Source organism: Xiphophorus couchianus, chromosome 18 (assembly GCF_001444195.1).
Source record: "Xiphophorus couchianus chromosome 18, X_couchianus-1.0, whole genome shotgun sequence".
NCBI classification, from domain to species: domain Eukaryota; kingdom Metazoa; phylum Chordata; class Actinopteri; order Cyprinodontiformes; family Poeciliidae; genus Xiphophorus; species Xiphophorus couchianus.
The window spans coordinates 5,591,109-5,616,526 of record NC_040245.1 but is presented as its reverse complement, the minus strand read 5'-3'; the positions used below and the strand labels follow the sequence as shown (position 1 = coordinate 5,616,526).

At 38.6% G+C, this 25,418-nt stretch overlaps 1 protein-coding gene across 2 annotated transcripts; it reads left to right on the top strand.

The window, feature by feature from the left end:
• Positions 1 to 17,546: 17,546 nt before the first annotated feature.
• On the top strand, positions 17,547 to 25,055 carry LOC114133361 (F-box only protein 40). 2 transcript variants are annotated; one of them, XM_027999199.1, is made up of 4 exons: positions 17,547 to 17,590; positions 17,735 to 17,774; positions 20,065 to 21,951; positions 24,407 to 25,055. In XM_027999199.1, the coding sequence occupies exons 2-4, from the start codon at positions 17,772 to 17,774 to the stop codon at positions 24,587 to 24,589; spliced, it is 2,073 nt and encodes a 690-aa protein (XP_027855000.1). In that variant the 5' UTR covers positions 17,547 to 17,590; positions 17,735 to 17,771; the 3' UTR covers positions 24,590 to 25,055. The 2 variants fall into 2 exon arrangements, with proteins under 2 accessions (XP_027855000.1, XP_027854998.1); XM_027999197.1 differs by having other exon boundaries at positions 20,065 to 21,955.
• Positions 25,056 to 25,418: the final 363 nt, after the last annotated feature.

The following is a 25,418-nucleotide window of genomic DNA, read 5'->3' as shown; positions in this document are numbered from 1 at the left end:
CTCTATGTGGCTCAGCTGACAATATCCTGACTTTTCCAGGTGAAAAGAAGCGACTGCTTGTATGCCAGAGGTCTTTTCTGTTTTCTCACCGAATTTCCTGTACTCCCCCCTGGCACTCATTTCACATATAGTGTGTTTTATAGTCGCAATTTTATTGATTGAATGAGTACAAAGCTCACTGGCTCAGAGCCGGCCTTAATGCAGTCGCTGCACAAGTGAAGAGCTTGTTTGGCTGCTAACACAACAAGCTGTTGCTGTCCATCATTTTCTCTAATTTAGTGGGGCTCCAGTGGAGCTATTAGACCAGTATTTTGTAATTAGATTAAATCAGTATCATTAGTCATTCACTGTAAGTGTTTAAAGAACTCATTTGCAGTCTGTGCATCAGTTCCTGTCATATTATTTTTATGTCTTTTTAGATTTTAAATGTATTCTATCCTATTCTATTCTATGAATAAAGTTGTATCTTTAATACTTCTGCAGGAGGATTATAGAAGTCCAAGAGTGCCACAATTTAACATAAATCATTTGGTCATTACTTAATTTAGTCTTTTACTAAAACACAAACAAACATATGCAAACATAAAGTAATAACTATATAACAAATTAAGAACTTGTGTGTCAAATATAATTTTATTACATTAGTACTTCAACACAGTCAATGTTTTCATGCTTTAATACATTGTGATTTATTTTTTTCTAAAAGTAGCTTCAACATCTGCAGATTAGCGTAAGGGCGCCCACCTCTGACCAATACAATGCAGGGATCTAGTTTGCAAGTCAAAGTAAATGGTTAAATTATCTCAAGGTGTACCACAGCATAAGTTTGATAAATTACATTATGATTAGTTTCATTATTATTACTAAAATTCATGTCGTCACCTGTGGTTCTTTATTCAAGCAGAATTAAACCCACTTCAGGGCTTAAGGTGTTAATTTCATGAGGTGTACTTAGTACTTATGGCGATTTCCAATGCAAGCTGTTTTTGCTTTGCATAATCCAGTAAGTTTATTCCCAGGAGGCAGAGAGATATAACTTGTTTTAGTATCGTCCATATCGTTCTTGTCTGTTGCTTGTACGCTACAGCAATCACAGTGAAGGAAAACACAGAAATGCTGCATGTCAGTGTTCACAGCGTTTTGTGCAGATAACGTCAACGCATGTAGGGTATATGTGAATATGCCTCCACCGAGCATTACTGAAATAGTTGGGGGAGTAAACAGGGAATGGCTGGAGTCACAACCTGTGGTTCCACTGAGGTCCCTTATCTGTGTCTGCTGCTTATCACTCTACCCACACCAGCAGAAACACACAGAGAGCATTTCAGCTCAGCCTGAAAGTAACCTGAAATTATCTCTGCCAATGTATGTCGCATGACATTTTTCTGCTGCTTTTTTCTGTACATATACCAGGTAAACCGACGGATCTCAGACCCCAAGAGGTAATTTGCAAAATAATATACCAACAGTGGCTTTATATATTCTGCACCCATTTTTAGGGGTTCTTTCACTTGCCAATTTTGCTCATATCAATATGTTTTGTAATTTATGAAAATTTTAATATGGACTTATTCATAATAACTGATTATATTAATATAATTCTACTTCGATAGGTAAAAGTCGAATCAGTCAATTAAAATGTAATTGCCACTGCACAGACTACCACTAAACAGGCAAACGGGATAATTGGCTCTTTAACTGATTATCTTATTGAACAGAATCAAAGAATTGTAGTTTTAGCTTGTTTAACGTAGTCTGACTGTGGGATAAGCAGGTTGCTGAGAACAAATAAGATTTTAAAAAGTTGTCGTTTCTTCAATAGTAGCCGGACAGGAAAAAAGGAAGAAAGGCAGAGAGAAGGAAAAAGCGTGCAACTAATGTCAGGGAGCCGGGAATCAGACCGGAAACTTGAGTTCTTTCTTCATTTATCCACTGGGTTTCATCCCAGTGTTAATTTCTTTCAGTAGTTTTCTTTTAATTTACTTCAATTTTGTGATTAGATTGGTGAAATTCATCTTATTGTCAGCTATTTCATACATTTTGTTGAATTATTATATTGAAATCTACAGATTTTATTTTCCTTTTGTTATATTTAGTTTTGGGTTGTCTCACCATGCGTCTGCTGCCTTAAGTGCTTTGTTTTCTTTGTTTTGCTGTTTGGTGGATGCTGTCCGCTCCCACCTCTCTTCTACCGGTAACCTCAGCTCCTGTTTTGTTTCATCTCTCCTTTCCTTTCCAGGTAAGTATTTTTACATATTTTTAACCTTGAATTTAATGAATTGTCTTTTAACTTAAAATCCCGTCCCAGTTGTCATAAATATTTGAATATACATGAAGTTGTGTGCTTTAAAATGGAGTCATATTCCCAGGGTGGTGTTGCGGAGCTGCTTAGCTTTGGGGCATGAGAACATGCCAGTTGCATAAATGTTTTTGCATGTTTAAAAAAAATTGCGGCAGCTTATATATTATGTGGTTATACAATTATGCAACAGTTTAATATGCAGTATAAAGACGGAAAAAGAAACATAAAACGAGCAAAAACAATTTTAAAAATAACACAGAGCTGTTGCTCTTCTTTTTAAAAGTTTTTATTTGGATTGGAAGCAAAACATAATTTTAGGGCTGGTTTAACACTTCTTTACATAAAGTAGACAATTTAAAAAAACAGAGTGTTTTTTTTCACTGTAACCTCAATCTATGAATAAAAGTATCCAGATATCTGAATCAAATTGCGCTCAATATGTTGTGTGTAAATAGTGAGCAGTCAGTTGAAGGTAGGCACTAGTGACATTTACTTTAAGATCAACTAAACCTGTAACAGTATGTTCATTATAAGCCTAAGCTATTTTCTACTGAGAAATGTCTGAGCCAATAAATGTCCAGTGAGCTTTATAATCCAACTTATCTGCAACAAGACTATTTTTTTTAACTACTTTTATGAGTTTTAGACAATCTATCATTTATTATGGCTGTATATTGGGCATGAAATGACATGAAGCTGAAAAACTTCCCTGACATCATACCCTCCCTGGACCCCCTCTCTCTCTTTGCAGTTATTAGCTCCTGACGTTAGCAGAACGAGTGGAGTGAAATGTCTCATTTACAACTTTGGAGATTTTTGTCGGGCTTCTGCGTATTCTGCATTAATGATGTAAAATGTCACAAAGTGCGGTGTCCTCGGGGAAACCTGCACAGACTTCATTAAAAGACGCTTTTAATGAGTCCTGATAATTAAAAGCAGAATATCAGGTGCAGAAAAGCTGGAAGCTAGACTGAAAGGGCTATAAACAATTTTATGCTCACCAGTCCGGGCTCTCAAACTGTCTTCTTGTTATTCAGCCAGGTGTAAGAAGAGTAAGACGAGACCAGCGGAGGGGAAATTTTAAAGAAAACATTTTTGACACCATCTTCATTAAATGTTCAGGGAAATGGTGGTGTGGGGAGTGTTACCAGTATAATGGCGCAGTGAAAAGCTGTGGTGAAGCTGACTACAGACCTTTCGACTGCGTCTGCAAGCTAAATGTTGGAGCATGTGGTGTAGAGGGGCGGAATAGTATATTACCAACCTAAAGTCATGTACAGTGGCTCTCAAAAGTCCACACCTGTGGCGAAATGCCAACATTTTGTGATGTAAAAATACATTATAAAGGTTTTCCATGTGTAATGTGAAATTTATACTATATAATTCATATGACAACTGTTGGAGCCTATTAAGAATTGGATTAATTTAAGGTTACAGATCTACATTTATATAAATAATATATCTATTGTAACTTGTTTATTTATTTGTTTTGTTTAGACCCTCCTCCTTATCAGGTGGCCTCCTGCTGTGATTAGGCAGCGGAAGCAGCTGCTACAGGGCATCTGATTGTTTGGTTAAGGAGCGAGGGGTGAAATAGTTTTTCCACCGCACCAAATAAAGTTTAATTTTACATTTTTTGGAAAGTCAACTCGGAGAGTGTTTCTGTTATTTTTGTACATTGAGAAAGTCACCGTTTGCCACCAGAAAACTTTCCGCGAGTGCTTTGTTTTGGATGAGTCGGAAAACCCTCCTCCTAGAAACTACTCTGGCACCTTTTGATTTTTGATTTTTGTTAAAATCCAAGAGTAGCCGTAACAAGTGGAAAAACTTCACTGATGACTTGATGAAAGACGCAAAGTTGGGGGATCCAGCGGATCACTCGCAGACGAACAAAGAAAGCAGCCAGCGGGTCGTGAGTAAAACCAGCTGATTAAGTTTATGAATGAAAGCGCCGCTGTGAATGAAACTATGGATCACTACCGAAAGCAAAGTTGTTGATTTTGAAAAAGGACTGTGGCAAAGAAGAATTCTTATTGATGAACTTATTTGACAGAGAAGGGATCTGTGTGATAATTAACGATGTCTGATCCTGAAACTCCTCCTGCGTCTGAGGACATGTTAAAGGTGCGCGTTCTTTCGCGCAGAGGCAGACTGGGTGCCTGTACTAGAAAGATTAATGAAATCAAGACTTTGATGTCGGATGCAGGAAATGTTGATGCAGTCAATGAATCAGTGCAAGCATTTAAGGAAGCTGTGGATGAGTTTAGAAATGCTCATAAGTTAGTTCAAGAGCTCTTATCAGAGGAAGAAAAAGAAAATGATTACGATGACTGGTTTGAGCCTCGAATAACTAACCTAAATTATTTTTTGAACGATGTCGAAACATGGAAAAAAGACATTGTACAATCAACAATCAGACCATCTGACAGCATATCCAATGTATCACAGAAATCAAAATCCTCTTCTTCCATAAGATCATCAGCATCCAGATCTTCCTCAGTCTCTGCAGAGTTAAAAAAGGCCAAAGCAGAACAGGCTGCTGCACTGGCACGAGTTGCTGCCTTGAAAGAGAAACATGCTTTGCAAATGGAGGAAGCAAAATTGAAGTTAAAGATGGAGCAAATTGAGCTAGAAGCTGATCTTGCAGCATCAACCGCTAAAATAAAGACCTTGCAAAGTGATGAGGTGGACCAGAAACCATCTTTAGGTGATGGTATGAATGAATATTATAGCTCTCATCAAGAACCAGAGTCGATAGAGGGCAATGTGGAATTTATGCAGCTAGGTGCTATACCAAAAACTCCACTTCAATGGACTATTTTTGAGAGATGTAAATCTTCTCCCAGGAGTTTAAGCACAGCAGAGAATAAACCTCAAAATAAGAAACCCACTGAAAGTGAAACTGAAGCTGCAACTTATGATCATAATGCATCTCAAACTGTACATGATTACCCAGATGTGGCTGTTACTGCTGCTAATGACAATTTTAGTGTTGTTATTCAAAGACAAAATGACATAGCAGAACTCATTGTCAGCCAGCAAAACCTGTCTTTGTTACCTCCGAGAAATATTTCTGTGTTTGATGGTAACCCATTAAAATACCAGTCTTTTGTTCATGCATTTGAACAATTAATTGAAGACAGGACTAAAAATGATAAAGACAGACTGTATTATCTAGAACAATTTACATCTGGTTTGCCAAGAGATTTGGTTCGCAGCTGCTTACATATGGAAGGAAGTAAAGGCTACAGAGAAGCTAAACAACTATTAAAGGAGCAGTTTGGAAATGAAATTAAAGTTTCTGGAGCTTATTTGGATAAAGCCTTGAACTGGCCAGCAATTAAAGCTGAGGATGGAAAAATGTTGTATGCATATGCAATGTATTTGAGAGGATGTTGTAATGTAATGCAAGATTTACAGTACATAGAGGACCTTGAAATCCCATCAAACTTAAGGCTGCTAGCATCCAAACTACCTTATAAACTGCGAGAAAGATGGCGAACCACAGCTTATGAAATACAACAGAAAACTGGCAGGAGAGTCAGATTTAAACATCTTGTTGAGTTTGTGGAAAATCATGCTAACATGCTTTTGGATCCTTTGTTTGGAGACATTCAAGACCAAACAACAACCAAAAAAACATTCCCAAGAGGCAAAGGTGAACTAAAATCAATAAGAGGTAAAAACAGCAGCTTTGCAACATCAATAGTTACCGAGAATACAGGATGTGCTATAAAGCAATCAGTTTTGCCTCCACCACCTCCTGAAACCACACCCAGTCCCATTATCCCTCACTGTGGATTCTGCGAAGAAAAACACAACTTAACTGACTGTTTGCATTTTAAAACAGAGTCACGTGATAGTAAAGTTGAATTTTTGAGAAGTCACGGATATTGCTTTGGTTGCCTACGAAAAGGTCATTTAAGCAAAATTGTAAGAGGAGACTAATGTGTCAAGTTTGTCAAATGAGACATCCAACAGTACTCCATATTAAAAGTGCAAAAGTGTCAAAGCAGGACAGTCAAACTGAGATTGAAGAAACTCCCATAAGCAGTGCTCTTGTTTCAGCAGGTGACTCAACCGGGGCCGGGAGAAAATGTGCACTTGCAATTGTTCCCGTCCGAGTTAAGGTGGCAAAAGGGGACAAATATATTCAGACCTATGCTTTCCTTGACCCGGGCAGCACTGCAACGTTTTGTACTGTAAGATTGATGAACCGACTAAATTTGAAAGGACGCAAAACAGAGATACTTCTGCGAACAATGGGACAGGAAAAGCCTGCAGAAACCTATGAGGTTAGAGGACTAGAGGTGGGAGATTTGAAGGGCTGTACATATTTGGACCTGCCGAAAGTTTACACACAGGATAGAATACCTGTCTCAAAAGAAAACATCATTACACAAGCTGATCTGGAGATGTGGCCTCATCTCAGGGGTGTCCATTTAAAGAAAATTGAGGCAGACATTGAACTCCTCATTGGAACTGACATTCCTCGAGCATTAGAGCCATGGAAAATAATAAATAGTCATGATAATGGACCATATGCAGTGGAAACTGTACTTGGATGGGTGGTAACTGGACCACTTGGTGTTGATAGTACCGCAGAATATGCTGGGCCTATTGCAGTGTCAAGTAACAGAATTTCTGTTACTGAATTGAAGGATCTGCTCATCAGACAATATAACCAGGATTTCTCTGAGAACTTATATGAGGAGAAAATTGAGATGTCTGTTGAGGATAAGTGTTTTATGGAGATTGCTTCTGGCTCATTGTATATTAAAGATGGACACTATCACCTACCACTTCCTTTCAGAAATAAAGACAAAGTTATGCCTGATAACTATAAAATGGTTAAGGAACGCACACAGCACCTTATGAAAAGGTTTAAGAAGGATAGGATGTATGCAGAAGAATACACATCATTTATGGAGGACATTTTGAAAAGGGGCTATGCAGAAAAGGTTCCATTTGAGCAGCTTTGCAGGGAGGATGGACATGTCTGGTACATTCCACATCATGGTGTCTACCATAAGCGAAAGCACAAACTGAGGGTGGTGTTTGACTGTACATCCTCATATCAAGGAACCTCTCTGAACAAGGAGCTCCTCCAAGGGCCTGATTTAACAAACACCCTTATTGGGGTACTGCTAAGGTTTCGCCAAGAACCAATCGCAGTAATGGCAGACATTGAGGCAATGTTTTATCAAGTCTATGTGGATGAGAAAGACAGAGATGTCCTGAGGTTTCTGTGGTGGCCAGAAGGGAACATTAACAAACCTCTGGAGGTTTACAGGATGAAAGTTCACCTCTTTGGCTCTATATCATCCCCAAGCATCGCTAATTTTGCTCTGCGTCAAACTGCTACTGACAACCAGAAGCATTATTCTGATGAGGTTATCGAAACCATTAAAAGTAACTTTTATGTGGATGATTGCCTCCGATCAGTGGCAACAGTAAATCAGGCAATGAAGCTTGTCACAGATCTCACCAAAATATGCAGTGAGGGAGGTTTCACATTAACAAAATGGGTCAGCAACAACCATGAAGTGCTGGCAAGCATCCCTGAACATCACAGAGCTGGAGCATTTAAGGAACTAGATCTGGACAAAGAAAAGCTGAAAGAACAAATAACAGTTGAGTCTGCACTTGGACTCCACTGGGACACTCTCAGTGACACCTTCAGCTTTAAAGTAACCATCAGGAGTCGACCTGCTACCAGAAGAGGTATACTCTCCACAGTGAGTTCAGTATATGACCCATTAGGATTTCTTTCTCCTTTCGTCCTGAAAGCCAAACAATTACTCCGAGAACTCTGCAAAACCAAATATGGATGGGATCATGTCATTCCCCAGGAATTTGCAAAGCCTTGGCAAAGATGGCTCAAGGAATTAAATCTGCTACATGACTTTCAAGTTGCAAGGTGCATAAAGCCTGAAAACTTTGATCCTGTGGAAACTGCTGAATTGCATCACTTTTGTGATGCAAGTGAGTCAGGCTATGGTACAGTAAGCTACCTCAGATTATCAAATCACCAAGGTCAAATCCATGTCTGCTTCATATTTGGAAAAGCTAGAGTGGCACCTCTAAAGCAGATGACCATACCCAGACTGGAACTCACAGCAGCAACATTGGCTGTAAAAGTGGATCGAATGCTAAAGAAAGAGCTGCAATTACCACTTACAGATTCAACTTTCTGGACAGATAGTACATCTGTGTTGAAATATATTCACAATCAAACGAAAAGATTTCACACTTTTGTATCCAACAGGATTGCAGTAATCCATGACCTCTCCCACACCAGCCAGTGGAGATACATAAGTTCAAAAGTCAACCCAGCCGACGACGCATCAAGAGGGCTTTATGTGGAATCTTTCGTAAGTTCAAAATGGCTGACCGGTCCGGAATATCTCAGCAGAGAAAAAAGAACATGGCCGAGGCACACAGAAGGTCTGGAAGAAATACCAGCAAACGATCCTGAGGTGAGAAAGGAGATCACAATCAACAGTGTGATAGTGGAGGATCAACATCCAGTATGCAAGCTAATCAAGTATCATTCATCATGGAACAAACTTCAGAAGTCGGTAGCCTGGATATTAAAAGTGAAAAGACATCTTCTACTGCTAAGCCAGCAAAGAAAAAGTCAAACTCACCTGTCTTCAGGAGTGATGAAAAAGCTGAAAAATCAACATGAAACCCAAAACCTGTCAGTGGAAGACATGCAAAATGCAGAGAAAGCTATAATTTGTTTTGAACAAAAACGCTACTTTGACTGTGAATTTACTTACTTGGAACAAGGCAAACCTCTTAGTTCAAGAAGTACCATCCTCAAACTGGATCCGATGCTTGATGGTAGCATTTTGAGAGTTGACGGCAGGATAAATAAAAGTACAATGCCAATCCACCAGAAAAACCCGATCATTTTACCTAAAGGTTCACATATATCTAACCTCCTCTTACAACAAATTCATCACCAAGTTGGACATTCAGGAAGGAGCCACATGCTCTCCAAGCTAAGGCAGAAATTCTGGCTCCCACATGCAAACTCTTTAGCCAGAAAAATTATCAAGAGCTGTGTATTCTGTAGACGCATACAGGCAAAACCTGGTGAACAGAAGATGTCGGACCTTCCTGAGGACCGTTTATTTCCAGACCTACCTCCTTTTAGTCATGTTGGCATTGACTACTTTGGTCCTATTGAAGTAAAAAGAGGACGAGCTCAGGTGAAACGATGGGGAGTCATATTCACCTGTCTGGTGAGTCGAGCTGTCCACCTGGAGATGGCCAATTTCTTAACCACAGACTCGTGCATAAATGCTATACGCAGATTCATCTGCAGAAGAGGATCAATGATGAGCATCAGAACAGACTGCGGGACAAACTTTGTGGGAGCACAAAAGGAACTACAAGAAGCATTAAGAGAGCTAAATCATCAGAAAATCCAAAAGGCTCTTTTAGTAGAGGGAATAAAATGGATTTTTAACCCTCCTTACGGGGCTCACCACGGTGGAGTCTGGGAAAGACTAATACATCTAATCAAAAAGACCCTCACATCTATTCTAAAGGAACAAACACTGGACGATGAAACCCTGTCAACAGCACTATGTGAAGTAGAAGCCATCCTAAATGACAGGCCAATAACTTCAGTGTCAAATGACCCCAATGACTTAGAACCACTAACACCAAACCATTTACTCCAGCTGAAAGGGAAAGCAACCATACCACCAGGAGTCTTTGACAAAACAGATCAATATTCAAGAAGAAGATGGAGACAAGCACAGTATCTTGCAGATCTTTTCTGGAGACGTTGGATAAGGGAGTATCTCCCACTCATGCAAGAACGAAGCAAGTGGAACAGTAAAAAGAGGAACTTCAGCCCTGGAGATCTGGTTGTTATTGTGGATAACTCGGCACCAAGGAGCGCATGGACAATGGGCCGTGTTATGAAGACTTTTCCAGATGCCAAAGGCTTTGTTAGAAGTGTTTTGGTTAAAACCAAAGCCAATGTTATCCAGCGACCAATAGATAAGCTCTGTCTTTTAATGGAGGCAGCAGGATGAAATAAAAGACTTTCTAATATTTACTATAGACTGCTTTAAGCATTAGAAATGTTGAGAGGCTCTAGATAACATTTATAGACAAAAGGATTATGAACATTGATTTTTAAAGATCATAATTAAATGTCTGTCATGTTTTTGCTAGATACTAGGCTCCTATGAATATTATTTTTGTAAATTGTTACTTTGCTAAGGCTAACAATTTGGGGCCGGGATGTTGGAGCCTATTAAGAATTGGATTAATTTAAGGTTACAGATCTACATTTATATAAATAATATATCTATTGTAACTTGTTTATTTATTTGTTTTGTTTAGACCCTCCTCCTTATCAGGTGGCCTCCTGCTGTGATTAGGCAGCGGAAGCAGCTGCTACAGGGCATCTGATTGTTTGGTTAAGGAGCGAGGGGTGAAATAGTTTTTCCACCGCACCAAATAAAGTTTAATTTTACATTTTTTGGAAAGTCAACTCGGAGAGTGTTTCTGTTATTTTTGTACATTGAGAAAGTCACCGTTTGCCACCAGAAAACTTTCCGCGAGTGCTTTGTTTTGGATGAGTCGGAAAACCCTCCTCCTAGAAACTACTCTGGCACCTTTTGATTTTTGTTAAAATCCAAGAGTAGCCGTAACAACAACTAAACAAAAATACAGGACAAACGTACTCCAAAAATTCAGATTAGGAATTATTCTGATTAATAAAGATGTTTGTTTTTAATTGGCATCTCTAAGAGGATAATGTAAAGTTTGAAAAAAGAATCTTTTTTTTCTTTTTTTTGCAGTTTTCTTACTTAGAAACTTTTTATATGTTATCAAACATGGCAGGAATGTATGTTAGCACAGCTGTTAGCTTTGTGCTCTTGTACCAAGGCCAGCATGGGGTCTTTCTGGTTGGGTTTTTTATGTTCTCCGTTTGCGTGGATAAGTTCTGTCCAGGTACTCCTGTCCAAAAACAACCATGATAGGTCAACTAAATCTCTCTGGAATCTCCTGAATGGGTTCTTGTTCATCATCAGTGGAAAAATATTAATTGGTATTGCAACAATTAAGTTCTCTTTGTATGTTCTCCCTGGTATTTTGATGCGCTATGTTTGGTGATCAGCTCCAAGTCTTTGAGATGGAAATCTGTCTTTTCTATTACTCCAGTCTTCAGCTCCTTCCACATATTGTTCAAAATGTTAGTATTACTTCCAGTCAAAATGTTGGTAAAATAAAGACAATTTGTGACAAACCAATTCCTTACATGCACCTTTACAAGATTCTATATAGTTACGGTTTAATATGTGTTTGTGTACATCTCATCTTGTGCTCCATGTGCAATATGGCAGACAACAAAAGATATGGTGCAAAGAAGAGCATCAGACTGTGTTCTGTGTAGGATCTGTTTCAGAACTGGTGAAGGAACAGGACACAAACTCCTTTCACCCTCATCAGTAACGTCTAGCTGTTGCCATCAGATTCCACAACATAACAAAGATGAAACAGAATACTTCACTGCTTTCCGCCTCAAGCTGTTTAAAATGCTGAATTATTGTTTAGATAATACACTTCCCATTGTTGCAAATTTTTTTTGTTTTTATATTTTATAGCTTTTCATCCTGTTGAAGATCCCAGAGAAGTACGGTTTTTGTTTTATCACTATATATGTAATTGATTGACAATAAGTTTTGATTTGAGGCAAATTTATAATTTTGATGATTTTGAATCATTTGAAATGCATATATTATTTTTAATTTTCCTTTGTAATTATACATATGGTCCTGTTTACTTCAGAATTTTTTTTAAAAGTGTGCAGAAGGCAGCCAAAAGCTTTAGAAAAGTGACAATTTTATGTTTGGAACTGTGAAGCCAGGAATTTGCACATAATGCTTCAAACAAACATAGTGGTAGCAAAGTCTCCAACTCAAATTATTAATCATAAAGGGCAAAATTAAATATGGCAAACTAATAGGAGAAGGAAGTCAGGATCACAAGAAAGTTGGAGACTCAACAAACCCACACCCTACTAAGTGACTTAAAAGCACGCCCATAGTTTGAAACAGTAAATAATCTCAAAAATTGCTGTTAAAATCTGTTATTATTCAGGAATATGTTACAGTTAGTGGGTACAGAATATAAACATCAGTGAATAAAAACCACTGACAGTCTCTCTGTTTTGCACATGATCAGTTTTTATTTTGCTCATCAGTATTTAGCTGGACTTCAATAACTAAAAAAAGTATTTCGAGGAGAGGTTTCATGTTTTTTTGGCTTATGAATATTAGATTTGACCTTTAACTAAACATGCTTACACTGCAAAAGAAACATTTCTGTCTTAGTTTTAGTTAAAAACAAATGTCGTGGGCACAAACGTCTATTTATATTTATGACCCTGCGACAGTGCTTAATTGAATGCAGTTAACTCAGTGCCCAACATTAAAGGGGAGGCAGAGAAAGAAAGAATCTGTCTTTGATTAATATGAAATTGAACATGCAATCCAAGCATCCCACACAGCTTTTGTTTTATTTGAGGATTTTCCTCATTTATTATTTGAGCCCACCTCTGGGTTTTTGCATTTTCATAGCACATTTGCATAACATTTCTGAAGCTTATTTAAGGTCCTCTTGGGCTGTGCTCAGTAATAAATACAAACTGGAAGACTCTCCTTTTTCCTTTGTGAAAATTCTGCAGAAGTACATTTTTCAGCCTGCTCTCCCAGTGGTTTCAGCTTATTAATATGTTTTGTCAGGTATAATAAACTAGGCAGAAGCTTCAAAACGGGGGCAGTCTTTAAAGGAAGTGGATATAAAAGAGAAAAATCAAAAAAGAAAAAAAAAAGCGAGAGGATATAGTGAGATATATAGGAGCTTCAGTAGACTGTATCTTACTTGGATTACAGCTCTCAAGTTTTAGTGGGAACAAGCAAATATTCAACTTAAAAGCAGTGATGCTAATGTGTCCTGCTGTGTGCTGACAGCTATTATAAGCCTTAAATATTAATCAAAGTTTCTCTCTGACATCTTAAGATTTTCCAATTATATTTCAGAACATTAGGTTTGAGTTAAATGGCACGGAGCTTGTAGGAATCATTAACCTCACAGCTCAGCATTGTTAAAATCCATGTTACAGAAAATGAACACACTGTAATTATCTCCTTTTTTGAGCCACTGTACGTTGCACAACATCTCAAGCTGAGAAGTTATCTGCTGAATTTGTTTTAAAGCCTAATTTCTTCAGATAAACAGATTGTCACTCAACTGCATCCTTTTCAAACTTCATTTAGTCACTCATTTTTTTGTATAGATGTTGAAGAAATGATTTAAATTGCATATTTTTAATAAAACAGTACAACTGAAACACTAATGAATAGTAAATATATATGCACAGTGATTTATTTGCAGTTTGACACATTCCAAATATAATCTTTTTATTTCCAGTGAAAATTAAAATTCTCAGAGAGGGCCAATGTGAATTGTCTTTTTGAAGCTGGCTGGTATTTTGCGAGTAGATATTTCAGTAATTTTTAGAAATATGGTTATTTGTCCAAAGAAACACTTGAGAGTGTGCTTACAGTAAATAGTTGTATGAACTGCATTTGCAAACATTTAATAGGCCTAATAAAATAAAAGGTCAACATTTAATTGCCAAATTACAAAAAATATATATGATTGATAATAAGTCACAGTCTAATACTTCATTAATCAATTTAGTGCCTATAAATGTTCCAAAACTAAGCTGGCTTTATTCTGTGTTGTTCACTAGACTTGCCAAAATTTTCAGTCTGTTTTTACACTTCCAGTTTTCAGTAAACTAACATCTGAACCATACCGCTAGTTTTTTTCAAGGAAATTCTTCATGCACAAGGCTAATGCTAGCATGTTTACTGGTTTCTGGTTGTGGATTGTGAATTATTTCTGGCTAAGTCTTATAGAAAATGTTCTTCTCTACTTCACAAACTTAGCACTTCACTTTGTACAATGTGCAGTTTTATAACTAGTGTTTCTGCTGCTATCTGTGCTGCTTTCCACCTAAACCAAGACATGTCAGTAGGTTTTTGAGCCAAATGTGTTGGCCAGGTCACATGACAGGCTTTGCTTATTGTGAATGCCATTGTAAAGGCTGTAAAACCTTAAATGTTGATTAAAAAGAAATTTAGAAATCATGAAAAGTACACCAATAACAAGTACCAGAAGTTAAGTTTCAGCAAGAAACTCTGGCACTGTTCATTCAAAATGTCCATGTTTTGTGCCAAGTCCAAAACGGACATCATTAATTGTATATGCTGTTGCTCCACCCTTCCAAGAGGTAACAGTATAGTTTATGAAAGGTGTCAAACGCATTTTCATTTTGGGTCATATCAAGATCATGAATGCCCTCAAAGGGCCAGTTGTGGCAGATAATATTTATAAAACCCATTAGCAAATTGTAAAAATTTTGATAAACGGCAGACTCTAGATTCAGTGAGTACTTCTTAAAATTAAATATTGATTATCTTTTCACATTGATGTAATTTGGCAAGTTACAGTTTAGAGAGCCACATAAAAAGTAATGACATTCTACGTTTAACAAGTGTGGTTTATGACATGCGCATTGACGGCTATATTCATGTATAGAAAAAAATGGCCATTTTGGTCATTTATATTTTTGCTATTCTGTTGTCCTTTATTTTTATATGTTAAATTAATAAAAAATATATATCACTTCAACATTCAGACAACCAAATTATCACATCTTGACAAAATCTCTAGTGAAAATAGTTTTGTCCAGCATCACATCCACTTTTCCATCATCTCTACCCACTTGTCCTTACTGATCCACAGTTACTCCCAAAGTACACACCGTCAGTCTATCACAGGGCAATACAAAGACACACATTACACACACCCCCGTGCGCACACACACACACACACGCATGCATTAATGCCTTAGGGGCAACTTAGAGTTATGTTTTTGACTGTGGAAGAAAGATGGAGTACTGCAGCAGCACTTAATAGCCATGTATTTATATTAAACTTGTATTCTACAATAACAAGCAAAACTAATTCTACTCATAGCTCCAATAAAACATTTTACACATGACTTGTGGTGCATACACCCCACATGTCTGACATATAATAGATCTAATGAGGTGCAGCGGCTCATGAAGAGATGAGACTCTTGCTGTATATCTTGAATACAAATATGTTTTTGAAGTATGTTGGCATCAACATAATGTTTTAAAACATCTAATTTCCTTCTGTTCAAATAGAAAAGAACTAATTTTTACTAAATATTGCTGTTATTATATTGTTATTTATAAAATGTTGGCTCTGATACAATATGTGTAAAAATACAGAATAAACCCAGTATTTCATTAGTATTCAAGTGCTTGTTCTGAGAATATTGTGGGGGTTTTTTTAGCTGTTCAGTTCTGCGTAGAGGAAACTGGTCATTCTGGCATTTTCACTGGCGTCTCATTAAAATGACTTTTAAACTGCAGGAACAGCATGACAGAGCAATTTTGTGCTTTAGAAAGTTTGCATACCTCCAGAGCAGTAACCACCCCATACCTGCTGATGAGAGGTGGTATAAATAATACGGCTCCCCTGCACCTTCACTGTGGCATCTAGCAAAAAATATATATTTTTTAAGCAGGCCAAGATGATGCCATTCCTGGTGAGTTCACACATTCAGAATGGAAACTGGAAAAATTGGAAACACCTGTTGTCATTGTCATAAAGTGCCGGGCTTTTCACCGCTTGATGCACACCATCTGAACCCTTGTAAAGCTACTGTGTTGTTTTGCACAATTTGGCTTAAGCAGACATTATTAAATTATCAAGCTGTTGAGTTATTACTTGAGCTTTAACTCTTCTGGTAAATACATGTTTTGATCTCTGCTGTGAGACAGAACATCTAACTGTTTTCAGACTGCATGCTAAATACTCAGCAGCTGGCAAACATTACTCAAGTTACAATTAGTTATTGGAAGAAAATCTTCATGCACATAATCCTAATGTTCAACCGAAATTCACTGGAGTTTGTTTTAATTTCAGATATAAATGATTTTTTTTCCCCCTCTGCCTGTTTTGAAGCATTCTGTAATTTTGCTGGAATAATTTAAGCCCAACACCAGAGCACTCTATTCTCAACTGCTGTTGTGCAGCTGTAAAACAGTGATGCTGAATTCCCTTTTCTTCACCATGGTGTCTGTCCCTCCTCTCTGTCTGCCAGTTGTAATGTATGCTGATTGCAGGGTCTGTAGAGAACAAATCAGCTGGCTCTGATAAGCTGCTCATTGTGATCTGCAGCAGGACAAAAAGAAAGAAAAAAGAAGCATTCAGCACATTTTCTACAGGGGTATGAAATAGCTGCTGGGGATGTTTTCAGACTGATGTGGAGTAAGTAAAGGGGAGGATAGTTCAAGCAGAATTAATGTAAATTAGTGTAATTACTTATAGCTATTTAGGCTAGTTAAGCACCCCGCTGTTTTGAACAGCATTGCCTCTGAGAGAATTAAATTCATTAAATAAAACGTATGAATGACAAGCCTGCCTGAGAGAGGCAGATGCAGATTTTTTTTTATTATGAAGAAACCTACCAGCTGTGGACACTTTTCGACTACTGCAGTTGTAATTAGGGATTTACTTTGACAAGATGAGAATTGTTTTCCATGCAGACACTTTTTTGCTCAAGAAGCTTGAGAAACGATCATTATATTTCAGTGCTGTTAAACATACATTTTCAAGCAAGTTGCAAACAACGCAATACCAAGTGTCATCTAATTCATGTAAGGTTGTGGTTTTTTTATTATTATTATTATTTTAAAGGGCAGAAAGGACTGCTGGGAAAATGTTGGTTGAATTTCTGAAAGTGTGTGACTGACATCCAGTGGACAACGTGAAGCATGGCAAGAGTTGATAAAATACAAATGAAAAAAAAAAAGAAAAGTAAAAGTACTGCCTGTGACTTTCACTGTAACCCCTCTGCTACTGTCATTTAGCTCTACTGCTAAAACAAGTACAGTAATTTACCAAGGAAGGGATTAACATGCAGTAGCTAAACTGCTAATTACTCGAATTATCTGCCTTCATTGTAACCCTCTCGTTGTGGAGTGGAGGTGGAGGCTGTAACTTGACCTTGGTTCTTAATGGCTGTGTGACAATGGTGCCCCAGCCCACTGGCCTGTCTGCCCCTTTGCTGTGTCTATTTATAATGTCCAGACAGTGCAGAGGTTATTCAGAGGTGCCGGTGAACACAAGGCGACAGGAGAACAAAGGGTGAGAATGTTGTTATTGTAGCAGCTGCTCACTAAAACCTTTGTTAGCTTTATTATAGAATTGCAATTAAAAGCTTTGCATTTTAAGATTTCCATATTTTTTATGTTTTTTTTCTGTATGCTGATGTTGCATTTTATGTTACAGGACAACAAACAAATGTTCTGAAACAGTTAGATTCCAAATGGTGAGTACTAATATTTTTACCCCCAGCCCTAAAATAAATAAATTTTAAAAAAGTGTTTAAAATATGCATAGTTTTCAGCAATGAGCTCATTGGCTGCTTTATTAGGTTTGATGTATTGGATTTGATCCTCAGAAATTCCTTAATTCTTTGAGACGCAGAGTCAACAAAGACTCTGCGTCCCATCCTAGATTACAGTCCATACTGTCATGATAGCATCTCTCAGTTGCAGCAGATTTGTCGGCTGTAAATCCATAATGCAAATCGGACGTTCCCCTCATCTCAGAGGAGATTTGTTGGATTGACATCTGATCAGATTGAAAGCCAACTCACTGTCATGTTCAGTAAACTAGTTGGAGATGATTTGGGATTTGAGACATGATACACTACCCTGACGAGGAAGGCGGTGGTTTTTAAACAATGCTGAACTAGTGTGACTGGGAGGGGCAAAATGTACCTAGAAAATGTTTCTCACACAATGTTGTACCGCAACCAGCCTGAATATTGCAGCTGAATTCAAACCACAAGACATTATTCTAATCTCTTGGTGTCCGATTTTGGAGAGGTTGAGCAAATATTAGCCACACTGGAAGGAGTGGCACTGGGTGTAGTGTTTTGATGGTTTAGCCAATCTGCATCAGGGTTGTACTTTTAAAGATGGCATTTTGTATACCATAGTTGAAAGAAGTGATTATTTTTGGCCCTGTACACACGGAGGCGAGCACGGTATGTTTTTGTAAGTGATTAAGAAAAAATCTGAATCAGCTGACAGGATGCAGCATCACAGAAAACGATGTAGTAGGTATGCCGGGCCAATAGGTGGCGCCAGAGAACAGATGAAAAATATCGACCTGTGCTATGTTTGTTATTTGGGAGAGAGAGACACATGCGGGATAGAGAGTTAGGTGGAGCTTCGACGTCATCACTTAAAAAATGACTCGGCTAACATAAAACTGGTGTTCTGACATACATCCACTGTAGAACCCGGTTTCAAAAGTGGTCATTTCTAGTCTCCCAAGATGCTAAATTCATGTGGATGCACAGCCTAAATGACAAAAAAAATCTTGCCTAAAATTGTGTCCTTGTGGGCGGAGCCTTAGTAACTCATCCAAAACCAATCTTCAACAGCACAATGGGCTCTTTGCACCTCAGCTTCGGGGAAAAGCAGTTCAGTTGTTTCCGATCTATTGAAAAAGGCTCTTTACACTGGGTATTTGCAGGGCTTGTCCAAAGTAACAGCTAATGATGTACATCGATCCAAAGCCCCAACAAGTAAGCTGGATAAAGGTTTTAACATGTTCGCCTCTATACACAGATATGAAGGTGAGTTTTACTTTCTTTAAACTTTGTGGCTAACATTAGCTTTAGCTTATTCTAGACATTTTTCTTGCAAAAATGTGCTATTTAAGTATCTAAACATTTTTCATCATTCATTAACGGACAATGTTTTTACCATATTTTCAAGTATATTATGTGCGTTTATTGTCGTTAGTGTCAGAGACCAAGTAACGGGGGATTTTACGGTTCAGGCTTTTTGCTTCTGAAGCCTGAGGAACAACAAGCCCAGAGCTTAACAGTAGAGCAGCTCTGGTGTCGGAGTTCTAGTTCAGCTGACTGTTCAGGTTCAGTTGTTGCTTTTAGAAAAATATGGCCGTGTTCCTTAAGGTCTCCGTGTTATTTCGCTTTATTAGTTTTGCATGCTTCTTGTGAAGCAGGACGGTGTTTACAGCGGTTTGTACAGGTGGATCAGTAGCTCGGCTGTCAGGCTCTGGTCTGCTCTCTCGTTCCCATAAACTCTCTTTCAGGCTGAATACAGAAGTGATTCCATGGAAATAACACAGAAAGCTCCTTTACCTTTTTCTTTAGGCTGAAGAAGTTGATCCGGAGTGAAGTGAAGGCTGTAAACTTTGCTGTGCGGCTTTAGCTTTAACTGGTAGCAACGAATATTTACAAGCCACCGTCTTCTTAATTCAGGACCGCTTGGAAATCCATGAAAACTTAAAAGCCCATTATATTAGGAAGACAACAAAGTGCATAATATTGTTTTATTTGCGTGTGAAATACGACTTTGTCTTTTCTAGCTGTCAAGGTAACTCAAAGCGGAAAAAAGAGAGCCGCATTTGCGCATGCGGTTGTGACGTCAGCACGGCAGGTGCAAAGAGCCCATTGAAGATTTTTTTTTTTTTTTTTTTATTATTTACGAAGAGATAGCTGGTGAAAATGCCTAGCAATTGCAGAAATATTGTCCACGTTGTTACTACCCTCTGTGTCGTGTTTTTATTTGTCTCTTCAGGAAAAAGGAACAAAAATGGCAAAAGGCATCCATGATCACTGTGACAAGTGTTACAGTGTCAGCTGTCAAGCCCCGGTGAATCTTTCCATCTCATGTGTGGTCATTAAGTGTCACAAAAACTGTGGCGCCACCTTTCATATGTGTAAGCAAGAAGAGCACCAGCTTCTCTGTCCAAACGAGATGGTGCCTTGCTTCAATGTTGAGTTTGGCTGTCTGCTCAAAATGCCTCGCCACAAGTCAGCCAAACACCTGGAGGTCTGCCCAGCTAGTGTTGTCTGCTGCTCTCAGGAGTGGAACCGCTTTCCTGTTCCTGAAACAGACATGACCTTTTACAGAAACGTTTCTGAAAGTCTTCAACCGAACACTGAGGCAAACCTTGACGTTGCTCTGGCACTCCGGGATCAAGCCCTGCTGTTTCAGTCCATTAAAATGAAAAGCATTTTTCCTGAGATGATGGAGGAAGAGCCTGCCTCTCCAAATATTTCCAATGGCGTTAGCAATTCTGTTGAGGACCCCTCCTGCTCCTTAGATTGTGGTGAATTTACAGAAAATCGCAGAGCAGAGATGGAGGGAAGAGAATTGAGTCAAGAAGAGACGGATGCCTTGGCAAAAAATGGGAATGTGGCAAGTCCCCATAATTACAATACATGGGAGAAAATATTTAAGAAGGATAAAGAAGGGTGCAACCAAGCTGTTAAGTGCTTAAATAATGGAGGAAAAGAGGAAGAAAGAGAAGAGCAAAAATCTTTAAACTGTGAAGTAGAAAAGGTGGGAAACAAAAACTCACATCAACCTGAGATTAATGAGTCCAGAAATATGAACGGTGCAACTGGCCTTGCACCTTGGCAGGACGGTGTCCTTGAAAGGTTGGGCAAAGAAGTCAATGTTGCAGAATATAACATGTACCTGGTGCACAACGGGGCAATGCTAATTAACTTTGGTCAACTTGCTGCATGCACTCCAAGAGAAAAGGACTTTGTTTACGGTAATCTGGAGCCAATCGAAGTTCAGACTGTCCGCTCATTTAATGTTCCTACCAGCTACCGAGCAAAGCGCAGTCATCTGAAGGACCCATCACACAAGGCCAAAACTGCACACCAGAGTGTGGATACTTTAGATTTGGACGTGTCAGTTGAAAATCTTCCCATGTCTGAAGAGGTCAGTGCAACACTTCTCTGTTCCCTCGAAAAAGAACTGAAGGGACATTTAATTTCAGAGAGCATTGCAACAGATGGTCTTTATGTAGATATAGGAACACAAACGTACAACTTTTCTTCTGCCCCCTTTAAAGCAGATGCAACTCTAGCCGCTGTCATTGCAGGAAGACCTCGTGGCCTTTATGTTGATGTTGAAACTGAACCTGTCACCAGAAGACACAACAAAATCAGCTCATCTTTCAGCTACATGTGTGGCTGCTCCTTCCGCCGCGATGAATTCCAGTCTCATTTCAGGAATGTTCACTGTGACATACAGGCCTCCCTAAGTGGCTGGTTTCAACAGCGCTGCCCCTTGGCATATCTCGGCTGTACTTTTTCCCAGATAAGGTTTTGCCCTTCAGGTCAAGAAGCTACAATCAAATACCGCCAAGATGTCAGCACCATTGTACTCCAGCCACGCTTCCCTTCATCCTTCACAGACGCTGAGAAACGTCTGAGTCCTCAAGGAAGCGCTGGTCAAGATTTCAGTGGCCTCAGCAGTCTACCTCTTGAGATCCTTCAACATGTTGCTGGCTACCTTGACAGTTTTTCTCTGTCTCAGCTATCACAAGTTTCCCGTCTAATGAGAGAAGTTTGTGCCACACTGTTGCAGGACAGAGGAATGGTGTTTTTGGAGTGGAAGAAAAAGACGTATTCTCATGGTGGAAGTTCATGGAAAAGTCGGAAAAAAGCAAGTATTTTCAGATATTCCTTCTTTTGTTCATTGCTGCAGATGAGTTTTTATTTTTATTTATCATCTCGATTTAATCTAGATTTTATAGATTGGTGAAATTTTAATCTCAATCTTGTGAAAAGTATATACAGGGCCAAATTTCTATATTGGTATATGAGGCAGTAATTGTCACCATTACGTTGTGTGTCATTGGAACATTTCAGTCATTCATAAAACATGACAGCAGCTGCTGTAAATACTCTCCAAGCTCTCAGTAGTCTTCTACAACAATATTTCAATCTCTAACAGCAGGGTTGGCATCTTTTAATGGCTTTCCATTTAAAGTGGCTTCTGACTTTTTTCACCTTTTACTGTCTTTAGTGAAGATTACTGCCCTTTAGAGTCAGGCAGCATAATGAAACGTGAGTGAAGAGCTTTCGTCCATGTCCACCAATGGTCCATTAAACTGATGGCACAGTGGCTTGCAAAGGAATTCATCCTACTCATAATACAATGAGGACATTCAGTTTTATGTGATAGATAGACAAAAGGCAGTGCAGAACTTTATAGGGAGAAGAAAAAGTAGGTACGATTTTAAAAAGTTGTAAAAAACAATGCAAAAAGTGTATTTAATATCAGCCTGAATCCTTAATGTAATGCATTTGTATTCAACCTACACCACCACTAAAATAAAGCCAGCAGAATAAATTACTTTTAGAAGACTACATTCACTTAGCAGGCAGATATGAGACAAATTAAACGATTTTGCTCCTGCTTAACCCTAACCAACTTTTTCACAGCAATCTGAGAGGCCCAGTTCCAATCTTTGCAACCCTCAAAAAATCTGATTTGCGCCATTTCCATATATTGTACGAAATTCATTACATATCCAATAGTTTTCAAAGCCTTTGTAGTCTGAACAGTTGTGTTGCACTTTCTCCAACTTTTACATCATTGATGTGAGTCATGCACTATAATTCTCCACCAAAGAAACCAGTAAATTTGGACATAAACTGTGACTGAAGTAAGCAGTTCAGACACATCTTTCTTTATTTATGATCTTGTGACAATAGCGTTAACTCCTGTTGATTCACAAACGTAAAATTGATCAATACCCGGCATCCATAATTACTGTGTGACGCCTACGTTCTTCTGTGTATCCGGATTGCTTTTTAGTCATAAATCCTTCACACAAAATCTGATTACGGTCACATTTAATATGTAACATGAACGGCTATGCAAAAAAAAAAATAAATAATCTGATTCTGAAAGAGACAAAGGACATTTTCAAGATGTCAAATTGCAAAAAGTCAAATTTCTTTTATATGTTTGCTTAACATATACAGCTATGTATATAACAACTGAAGGTAACATAGTTACTTGATTGTGAAATAAAATAGCACTAATTAAAATACAGTGGAACTTCAAGAAATTTAGAATTTCAAGAAGTATCAATATTCTTATATAGAGCTGAAAAGAGTCATTTATTTCTCATGCGTTTCTTTCTTTGGGAGCTCACAGCAACTCTGGTAAAATGCCAGAGGTCATATTTAACAGCTGTCATCTCACCAGGTTTGCTGGGTTTTTGTTTGACACAGAAACATGCCTCCTTAGATCGTGATGCCACAAAGATGCTGGTTGTTCCAGGAAACTACACCCGCATAAGTTTCACTTACGTCTCATTCAGATTTATGAGCGCTGTGTAGGAGCTGTTGAATAATTTAGAAGTGCTGAGCAGTTGTAATTGAAAGTCAGCGTTTTGTGTTAGCACCGTCTCCTTCTGAAATGCATCCAAATCTGGAGGACTGCTTGAGGCAGAGCAGATGAGTGCACGGTATTAATCGTGCTCAATTTCAGTGGCAGGTGCAGAGTTATTGAAGCGGTATGGTAGAGCAGGCCATGGACTTTAAGAATGCATTTAAAACTTTTTTTTTTAACAATAATATATTTCAAATCTAATTATTTTAGATAATTTCTAAAGTAAAAGTAAGTGGTACAGATAAGAATAAAGTGTAACCCATTACAGAGTTTTTAAAATAGATTTTCTGATGACAAAATATTTCAGAAACTGTCTTACCTGAAGCTTATGAAGAGGAAAGACATTAATTCATGCATCTATTTTTACACTGACTGTTGGTCAGGCGGTAATCACGAGACAAAGAGGATTCCAGCGACATCATTGATGTGGAATGGCCTAAAACCAAACACAGCACTCCCAGTAACTAGTGGAACATATGATCTCTCATGGAAACACTTCAGGTTGAAATGAACACTTGGGTAACAGCTGGGTATTTGCCCTGCAATGAATGGCATAATTTGTATAAATTTGTAACAGACGGTATTGAAATCCCATCATGCTCTGACATGGAATAAAAATACTCAGTGCTCTGGATTCCATCTAAATTAAAAATACATCCGTCATCACCGCACTTTGCCCTGCTGCTGAAGATATATTTTCCTTTATGTTTCACAGATCTGGAGGTTCAGCTCTCTGTTTTCTCCGGTGGACCGCTGGAGCTTCAGCAATGCTCCTTCCATGTCAGAGCACCTGAAAAGCTGCTCCTTCTATCAGAGAGAGGAGCGCAGGGAGCCGGCGGCTCTGGCCTGCCTGCAAGAGGTCAGAGAAAAACACCAAGAACTGAAGCACAAAAGATAATCCTTACATCTTGGAACGCAGTGGGTGGACCACAGCAGGAGCAATGCCATGTTAGGAATCACTGGAGGAATTGGCTGATGCATGTGTTCTGCACAGCTGCTGTGTAAACGCTGAAAAATCTTCATTAGGCATTTTGAATCATCTCACTTAAGAGTAAAATTAATTAAATAATTGTTTTGGTTTTGGCTCAAAGCCAAATTTACCCTTGTTGCTTGTGAAGTGAAAAGGAAATGATGCTGCAGTTTCAATATGGCAAGACTGACATCCAGTGGAGCAGAGCAGAAGTGCCTGTGCAGAGCATGGCATCACGTTACAGAGTATAAAAAGAATTTAGATATGTTGCCTTATATATTAGTTTAGATTAGAAAAAAAAAAGTATCTTCCACAGTTGGTAGCACTGTTGCCTTGCAGCAAGAAGGTCCTGGGTTCGATTCCCGGATCCGGGTCTTTCTTCATGTAGTTTGCATGTTCTCCCTGTCCATGCATGGGTTTTCTCCGGGTACTACGGCTTCCTCCCACAGTCTGAAAGCATGACTGTCAGGTTAATTGGTCTGTATAAATTCTCCTTAGGTGTGAGTGTGTGTGTGCATGGTTGTTTGTCCTGTCTGTCTCTGTGTTGCCCTGTGATGGACTGGCAACCCATCCAGGGTGACCCAGCCTTTCCCTCGTTGACAGCTGGAGATAGGCACCAGAACAGATAAATGTGTGGATGTGCCATAACTCTTTCCAGCTGAAGTTATTATCTTTGGACCTAAAGAGGGCTGATTGAGAGTCATCACACAGCTGTGGCTATTACTGCTAGAAACTTGAAATCAGGCCTGAAATCTGG